A 9,650-nucleotide genomic window follows, 5' to 3' on the forward strand; every position below is an offset into this window, starting at 1 on the left:
ATATATATATATATATATATATATATATATATATATATATATATATATATATATATATATATATATATGGATTGTACCAGCTGTTGAAAACCCAGAGGGCCAAGCTGGTATAAACACACCTCCTCCGCAAAGCCAAACATCCATGTGACACCGAGCTGGACCATCCCTTGAACGATTGAATACCGTATATAAATAATGAATAATACAGAAGCACAAACGATGTGAGTAACAGAGGGAGGAGAGAGTAAGGTTGGATTGAAATAAAGTTTCAAACAGCTGTTGAAGAACAAAAGACAAAAAGAGCAAGATGTTGAACGAAAAATACCTGTCCTTGTGTCTGGCTTTCATTGTCTTCAGCCAGGTAAGTCTCACCTTCTTTACTTCATCGGCTTATAAATCCTTGGGCAATTCGTTTGCTAATATATTTTGTTGCCATCGCTATTTCTTAATGAATCCTCTTTTTTTTTTTAATTAATGATAAAGATCGACTGCTGATTATTAAAATTGTGAGAATGCAAAAGCAGATAACACGGTATCACAACTAACTCGAGGTTCTGACACGGACGAAGGCTCGGAAAGTGGCCAAAAGACAAGAATTCGGAAGTTTTTAGACAAAATCTCGACTTGGTTGTGTACATGTCGGTGTTCTGCTCCGCTCCGATTAGAGAACCGACCAACGACAAACATTTCGATCATGACAACTGATTTGCCAACTGTCATTGCCTGAAGCTTTATCTGCTCACTCTGATATTCTGTCTATCTGTCTCTTGTCTGCGAGTTCCTAAACTCCACTTGTGGTTGTCGACCCCTCCCTCTTTATCATGCACATTGTCTCTGAATGTGGATGATGCCAAAGTTATCTGCAACCATTCATGAGTGTTATTTGTCAACACCACCCGTGGTCTACGGGATGCTGCGAGGCCAACCGGGCAGACGTGGGATTATTTTTGTACACACCGGTGGAGAGCGTGGAAGAGCGAGAACACAGAATGAAAGAACAGCAGAAAGAGAGGAGAGATGCCAAAAGCAGGGTTGAGGGACAAAATTGAGGGAGATTTGGATGAATGAGGCATCTGGTGAAGAATGAGCAAACGGGAGGACTCAAGAGGTGGACAAGATGGATACAACAGCAAACGATCAATCACAGAAATGGAAGGATAAACTTGAAACGAGGGAAGTGGTGGGCTTGGGGAGGGTTAATGGGGGGGAAAAAAAACGGATCGTGGTTGTGGATGGGGGATGACGTGAGATAGTGGTGAATCGGTCTTGAAGCACTGGCAGGAAGAATGTGGTTGAAGAGACAAAGGAAGTTTATTCTACAGGAGGGGAAAAAGAGGAACGGATGACGATGTGAGCAATGTGTCTGGATTTTGGGAGTTTCACCAAAGGGGTTGATGGTGGACTGCATGAACGCTGCAGAAACTTGTGGGGAGGGGGGGGAGAACAAAGCAAGGAGTGATAGCGGAGGGTGCAAGAACACAAAGGAGGCGGTGGAAGACAGAGACCGCCGACCGATCTGCGAAGGGAAAGTGATAGGCACATAGAATCGGTTTCAACGCAGGAAATTCCAATGCTCTTGAAGGCCTTGGCTTACACGGCGTCAAGTTGAGGAAGTTGTGAGGCAGAGCAGGACTATATTCCATCAAGCTGCAGATGAAGGCCTTGTAGGTAGATCAGTGTTCCAAGGAAAGATGGCACAATGGAAAATACCATCATGAGGGACGGACTTTGAAAGTCAACTTTGTTATGTGGCTGACCCATTAAATCTAATGGCTAATGATGAGACCCAAGAGTGACTGAACTTCGAAGAAGATAATTAAGGAAGTAGATGGGAGGGTTCGGCAGATGGTTTTTTTTCAGAGAAACAGAGTGTGAGTCTGCAGAGAGGAAAGAGGCTGTTTGCTGCCTGCCCATCTAAAGAATGAGTGATGTTAAAGCAGAGGGTCGAGATATCAGCAAAGAGATAAAGAGGAATTTCCAGAAGGGGCAAAATTATCGTTGATGAAGATTAGGAATAGGACTAGGCCTAAAACTGCCTTGGAGAATTTGAGCCTTGAAAGGGAGAGGACATGAGAGGACAGCATTGAGAGCCATGCGTTTGCTACAAAAATGGAGGAAGTCAGGAAACCATGTGTGGAGTTGGCCTTGGATGCCATAGGCAGAGAATTTGGAGAGCAAGCCAGACCGTATCAAATGTTCGAGACGTGTCTAGAGAGATGGCCCTGATCTCACGTCTGACATTGAGGGCCACCATTCATCGTTGGGATAGCAGAACTTTGGTGGCAAAGATAGAGTGACCGAGTCTGACTCCAAACTGATGGTCTGAGCTCAGGCTATTGGAGAAAAGGAATTATTTTATATCAACTGTAATGATGGATTCCATGACCTTGCTGATGATTGGAAGTGAGCTTCCACAGTTTTGCAGTTAAGGGGATCGGGTTTTGCACAATGTGCATGTGAAGTAGTGATGTTTGCTGACTTCCAAGAAGATGGAAGACGATCGATGGAAAAATGATACAGGGAATGGAGTGGAAAGAGGATGTACAAGAGCAGCAGAGGAAGTTTTTCTTTGAGGACACGTGCGATGATGCGGTGTTGGCCAGTTGCAGAATTAGAGTAGAGGGTCGCAGAAACTTCTCCACCTTCTCACGTAAAAAAAGAGGACAGTCCAGGAGCAGTTGGATGTGAAGAGAGCGAAGGGTTGGAGACATGATTTATAAGCAAACACAGAATTGAGGCATTTGGCCTTCTCATGAGCAGTCGGCTGTGGTGGCACTTGAAGAGAGGGAAGGGATGGAAGGGCAGGATACACCAGAGACAGACTTAACAAGGCACCACCAGGTTTGAGAGGAATGAGACAAGTTTGAAAGTTCAGTCTTGAGGTTGGACAGATGTTGTTTTCTGGCTCTCATGAGAGTGAACACACTTGTTGCGGACTTTGTGAAGCGATTTGAGTTTATGAGGGAAGCGGAACAAATGAGTGGAGGAGAGCAGTAATCCTGGATTTATGTAGTTTCACCGGAAGGGGGTTCATGGTGGGCCATGTTGATGGTGGACCACCTGTGGTTTTTCCAACTTTTTCCCATTCCCTTCAACATATTCAACTGAAACTTGGTGCACAGCTTCATTTTGACAAGTTACAGAACAAGTTCTAGCTTCAGGGCGTTTCGTTGATTTTTCACAGAGTTATTCCCTTTTTAGACTTAGCCAATATTACATATTATACATGGGACAGTGTTCAGCTGCCCTGACTCCACCCCGCTGCCTTACACCCATTGACTGGACAGCTGGTCTGACTTCACCACAATAACTTCATGTGCTGCCATTGCATGAAGCAGCACAGATTGGCAGACCTTCGGCATGGGTGTTCGTCCACGAATGGCCCAGTCCAAGTGGAATGATCCCAGGTCTATCACCACGATGTATTATATGTGCACACAAGCCATACTCATGCTTTTGCTTCATGGATGTGCATCATGTTAATTAATATGAAACAGGCAAAGCCAAGAAACGAACAAAACACGGTGAGTTAGAGAGTTTCTTCTTCTTCATTTTGGTTCCTGCGTCGGCTCGAGCATGCATTAAATGCAATTAAATTTTTATCTCCCAACCATCAATTAGTACTGGTATGGGACACGTACTGCAAAGCAATTCTCACTCTTGTTAAATCTGGTGTTGGCATAGTACAGGCACGGTGGGCTGGATGGCCTCCTCCTCCTGCATCATATTTCCTTGTTGAAGAACACTCAAAGTTTTGAAATGTGTTGTTGGAGACTAATTTTACAAATCCCACGGACTGCAAGATGATCAAACAAATCAGTGCTTGAAGAAATTAGAACACCATGTTATGTACATTAGTCATACTTTGGAAACATGTGTCTGCAGAAAACAAAAATTTTGAGAAGTCAACCAAGCTGGGAATGGTTGAACGAAGAAGAGGAAGAGGCAGACCTTGTATGTGCTTGATGGACGGGGGTAAAGGTTGCAACATAGCTGTCTCTGCCAAAGCATTGGGAAGTAGTGCAGGATCGGGATGTTTGGAGAAATCTCATCACGAATTTCACCAGAAGTCGGACATGACTCGACGGAACTAGATAACTTTTACTCCATATTATAACCATTAACGATGTATTTTTCATTATATATATATATATATATATATATATATATATATATATATATATATATATATATATATATATATATATGGATGTGGGAATCAATTTGTTGACTTATTGATCTCACATATTCCTGAAAGAACCCGCCGAGCTCTTGTGGCGAAGCTGTGTATCAGTGAGAGAGTGAGTGCGTCTGCGCTGGTTCTCAGATGTACTATATTCTATATACCAGCTGGTGATGCTCTGCATTGTTAAATGCTATGTCTTGTTCAATGTGTGATTAAAGTGTTGAAGATAAGATTGTATATTTCACAAGCCTTTTGATTAGTACCCTGTGATATGCTCAAATCCGACAAATGTGTCGAGTGTTGGGCGAACAACTTTTCATCATTCGGACCCATTTTTTCGTCTATAAATCACAAGAGGGTGCATTAAAGGTGAACCCCAAACAGGAAAGTGGATCAGATATGGCAGGAGGTTAATGAGGTTGATAAGTTTGCTGTCTGTCTGGGTTCATCTCCTCGGGTGCCGCCACTCGAAAGCATGCCCTATGTGGAAGGGACATCTAAAATTGGTTGTCCTTTCAGTATTTAGGTAATTGTGTAAGGGTCACGATTAATTTTTCGTATGACCTGCTACCTGCATTAGGTGAGAATGCTGTTGTGTACGAAGATCTTTCCTTTATGGTCATCATGGAGTGATGTGCCGAATGCCTTTCACCTTCATCGCCTTGTGATAACGAGTGGAAGTTCAGGGTGAAAGGTCCATATGTTATGTCGATGTACCCTTTTGAGTTGTGGTTTGCAGGACTGGATTTAGAGAAATTCTCTCTTTGTCTTTTTTAATAAACACTGCGTTTGTCACTCTTCCTCAGCTTGTATGGAGTGGACAGACGGAGGAGACTCCAAAAGGAGCAGAACTGGAAGAGTCATCGGAAGAACCAGTGAATACAAATGAGTTGGAAGCAAAATCCTGGAAAGGACACCTGAAAAAGGCCACAGGTTTGGAGGAAGACAAATTGAAATCATTGTTGAGAAAGTTGATTGAGAAAAACGAGGAACAGCAGCTGATAATTGAAGACCACCAGAGAAGTGTGCCAGGTGACGTGGGAAAAGGAAAATGTGGAAAAGAGGGAAATTATCATGGATTTGGTGGGTGCCCTGATGAGCAAACTTCAGTCCAACAACACGCCACGTTTGCATTATTGAGGATCTCAGCAGATGACGACGAAGAGATAAAATTTAAAATATTGGAGCGAACGCCTGAAAGATATAGAGGCGTGGAGACGCGGGAAATCGACGTAGTACGTTGGAAACTAAATGGGGAACAAGAAATATGGTTAGTTGAAACCATAAATGGAGAGAATAACGTCAAAGAAGAAGCAGTGACAGTAAAAGAAGAGTTAGTGGAGATAGAGGATGCCGCAATGAATGCCTATCCAGATGAACAAGAAGAGGAATACATACTATATGGCGCTACACCGAGGGTAGAAGAAAGTACAGACGTGGAAAAGGAATACATCCTGTATGGTAGCGTTCCGTTTACTCCAGAAGAAGGGAAGACAATTTACCAGGTAAGTATTTTACTTTAAGGTTCAAGGTAAAGAAACAGAAATTGATGCTAATGTCGATGGATATGCCTCCGCCCGCGTTAAATGTCAACCCACTGTTACGTTTGATCTCAATTTAAGGTAAAATGAACAATTAAAAGTCAAGTTAGAGAGAGAGAGAGAGAGCATGGAAGAGAGAAGTAGAAGAGACAAACATCACATTCTTCCAACTCAACTTATACTCTGCAAAATTTTTTTCAAAGGGGACATGTCCTTTGACCTCTTGGACCCACAATGTAGTCAATTCATCTCTGTGGCCGTACAGTCTATAATTGGGCCAAGATTAGTTGAAATCCCTGCAGCGGTTCACAAGCTGTCATGGTAACAAAACAAAAAAAAAAAATGATAATGGGCAGATGGAGAACCTGAAAACAAAAACGATGTAATCTCAGTTGGCCTGGCAGGATAGCTGAGAGGTATGCACACCTGCTGATGAGTCGAGAGGTATGCACACCTGCTGATGAGCCGAGAGGTATGCACACTCATCTTTGCGCCGTCGAGCCTGGGTTTGAATCTTGACACGGCCATGAACTGAGATTGGTGCTTCACATGCCTGGTGTTGGTGGAGTGGTTAGGGAAGCTGGCTTGGGCTCTTCGGGCCCTGAGTTCGAGTGCCGTTGGCTGCTGAATTAACGCCAGGTGGGGTTGACTCAGCCTGTCATCCTTCCGAGGTTGGCGAAATGAGTACCGGTGTACTGGTATTGGGGCGCAGCATCAGCGGCATCGTCACGTCCCAACAAAATGATAGCTACCCGGCAGCCAAGCTGTCATAAACAAGGAGGAGAAGGTGCAGGGTTATAAAGCATTGTGTGCTCGGGTGAATTTGTCTTCCTCGCCTTCTCGCCCAAAATATTTTGGCAAACAGGACGACTAATTGGACCGTCAGGGAAGCTCGTCTCAAATACCCCACATGTTAAACATCCAAATAGCAAATACAAAAACCACTTATCATGTTCTTCAGTAAAGCGTGTTGAATAAACTTGATGATCACTCCAAAATCATGTCACGTTGTGATTATGATCATTTTGAAGTCAGGTCAGTCGTTTAGGACTGCCACTGGTAACATGTAACCCAGTGCTACCTGCCGTATGGTCGGGTTGGTGGCGGCTAAACCGACAGACACCTCACTCTGGCCTTGCTGGTGGGGAGGGGGACTGACACCCTGCCAGGAATAAAAACAACACCTGATAAAAGGTGGTTGAGTTCCCTATGGCAGCCAACGGCCATCCAGTACAAAGACGGTGTCTCCTAAAAAAAAAACACCCAACGAGGGAAGGAAAATTTATTTTTCCACCAGGCGGACTTACCCGCTCCTGCACAGTGGTCCTGTGAAGAGGTTTCCTCGTTTCCGGTTTCCACTCCGTGAAATGCACCTTGCTGACTCTTTGTAAAGGACACCGTGGGATCTTTGGCGTCCGCCAACTAATGCTATCACACGAGACGCCCATTTTAACGTCCACCCAAGGGACGACACACACATTGACACCTCGACCTGCATGTGAAACGTCAGATTGACAACCTACAGCTGGGATGGGATCCATGCCCAGGCAAGTCCGCTCATCGGTGATCATGCATACCTCTCGGCTATCCTGCCTGATGACAACGACGACGCTGACGACACGAGTCTCAGTTACAGAACAAATCCAATGCCTGACAAACCTGAATAAAAGTTCCATTTGCTTGCGGTGCTGCCAAGGGTTGATTTCAAATCGAGCAGATTGTTTGGACGTGGCCAAAAGCTGGATCCTTATGATTGGTGAACTGTAAAATAAATATCAATGTTTTTGGGCAATTACATGTGCTTGTTCATTTTATATCAAGTTTTCCGACACAAAGAAGTTTTACTCTCTTGTTAACATCAATACAGTAAATGAGTAATTTGTTTGGGGTTTTTAACTGCCAAGTATATCACATCCAGTACTGTACATCAAAAGGAAAGGTTTTAAATACAAGGCATTCAGATAACATAATCAATACGCAGTGTCATCAGCCAGATAATATAATCAATACACAGCGTCATCGGACAGATAACAATTAATACAGAGGGTCATCAGTCAGATAACATAATCAATACACAGTGTCATCAGCCAGATAACATAATCAATATACATCGTCATCAGCCAGATAACATAATCAATACACAGTGTCATCAGCCAGATAACAATCAATACACAGCGTCATCAGCCAGATAACATAATCAATACACAGCGTCATCGGTCAGATAACAATTAATACAGAGGGTCATCAGTCAGATAACATAATCAATACACGATGTGATCGGCCAGATAACATAATCAATATACAGCGTTATCAGCCAGATAACATAATCAATACACAGTGCCATCAGCCAGAAAACATAATCAATACACAGTGTCATCAGCCAGATAACATAATCAATACACAGCGTCATCGGCCAGATAACAATCAATACACAGCGTTATCGGCCAGATAACAATCAATACACAGCGTCATCAGCCAGATAACATAATCAATACACAGTGTCATCGGCCAGATAACATAATCAATACACAGTGTCATCATCCAGATAACATAATCAATACACAGCGTCATCGGCCAGATAACAATCAATACACAGCGTCATCGGCCAGATAACATAATCAGTACACAGCGTCATCGGTCAGATAACAATCAATACAAAGTAACATCAGCCAGATAACATAATCAATACACAGCATCATCGGCCAGATAACATAATCAATACACAGCGTCATCGGTCAGATAACAATTAATACAGAGGGTCATCAGTCAGATAACATAATCAATACACGATGTGATCGGCCAGATAACATAATCAATATACAGCGTTATCAGCCAGATAACATAATCAATACACAGTGCCATCAGCCAGAAAACATAATCAATACACAGTGTCATCAGCCAGATAACATAATCAATACACAGCGTCATCGGCCAGATAACAATCAATACACAGCGTTATCGGCCAGATAACAATCAATACACAGCGTCATCAGCCAGATAACATAATCAATACACAGTGTCATCGGTCAGATAACATAATCAATACACAGTGTCATCATCCAGATAACATAATCAATACACAGCGTCATCGGCCAGATAATCAATACACAGCGTCATCGGCCAGATAACATAATCAGTACACAGCGTCATCGGTCAGATAACAATCAATACAAAGTAACATCAGCCAGATAACATAATCAATACACAGCATCATCGGCCAGATAACATAATCAATACACAGCGTCATCGGCCAGATAACATAATCAACGCATGGTGTTATCAGCCAGATAACATAATCAATACACGGTGTTATCAACCAGATAACATAATCAATACACGCTGTTATCAACCACATAACATAATCAATACACGGTGTTATCAGCCAGATAACATAATCGATACACAGCATCATCGGCCAGAAAACATAATCAATACACAGTATCATCAGCCACATAACATAATCAATACACAGCGTCATCGGCCAGATAGCATAATCAATACACGGTATCATCAGCCAGATAACATAATCAATGCATGGTGTTATCAACCAGATAACATAATCAATACACGGTATCATCAGCCAGATAACATAATCAATACACTGTGTCATTGGCCAGATAACCGAATCAATACACGGTGTCATCGGCCAGATAACCGAATCAATCCACGATGTGATCGGCCAGATAATATAATCAATACATGATGTGATCGGCCAGATAATATATTCAATACACGGTGTCATCGGCCAGATAATATAATCAATGCACGATGTGATCGGCCAGATAATATAATCAATACACAGCGTCATCGGCCAGAAAACATAATCAATACACAGTATCATCAGCCAGATAACATAATCAATACACAGCGTCATCGGCCAGATAACAATCAATACACGGTATCATCAGCCAGATAATATAATC

General features: G+C 42.7%; 1 protein-coding gene across 2 annotated transcripts in view; it reads left to right on the plus strand.

The window, feature by feature from the left end:
* The first annotated feature begins 221 nt into the window (after positions 1-221).
* Positions 222-9,650, plus strand: part of LOC147029327 (uncharacterized) — a 46,183-nt gene continuing 36,754 nt past the window's right edge. For both annotated transcript variants that reach the window (XM_085872294.1, XM_085872293.1), the window contains exons 1-2: positions 222-361; positions 4,993-5,691. In XM_085872294.1, coding sequence (XP_085728420.1) covers positions 308-361; positions 4,993-5,691 — 753 coding nt within the window. In that variant the 5' untranslated portion in view covers positions 222-307. The remainder of the gene's footprint in view (positions 362-4,992; positions 5,692-9,650) is intronic.

This window comes from Eptatretus burgeri, chromosome 3 (assembly GCF_056783735.1).
Source record: "Eptatretus burgeri isolate ZD-2024b chromosome 3, Ebu_testis_v1, whole genome shotgun sequence".
Classification (NCBI taxonomy): domain Eukaryota; kingdom Metazoa; phylum Chordata; class Myxini; order Myxiniformes; family Myxinidae; genus Eptatretus; species Eptatretus burgeri.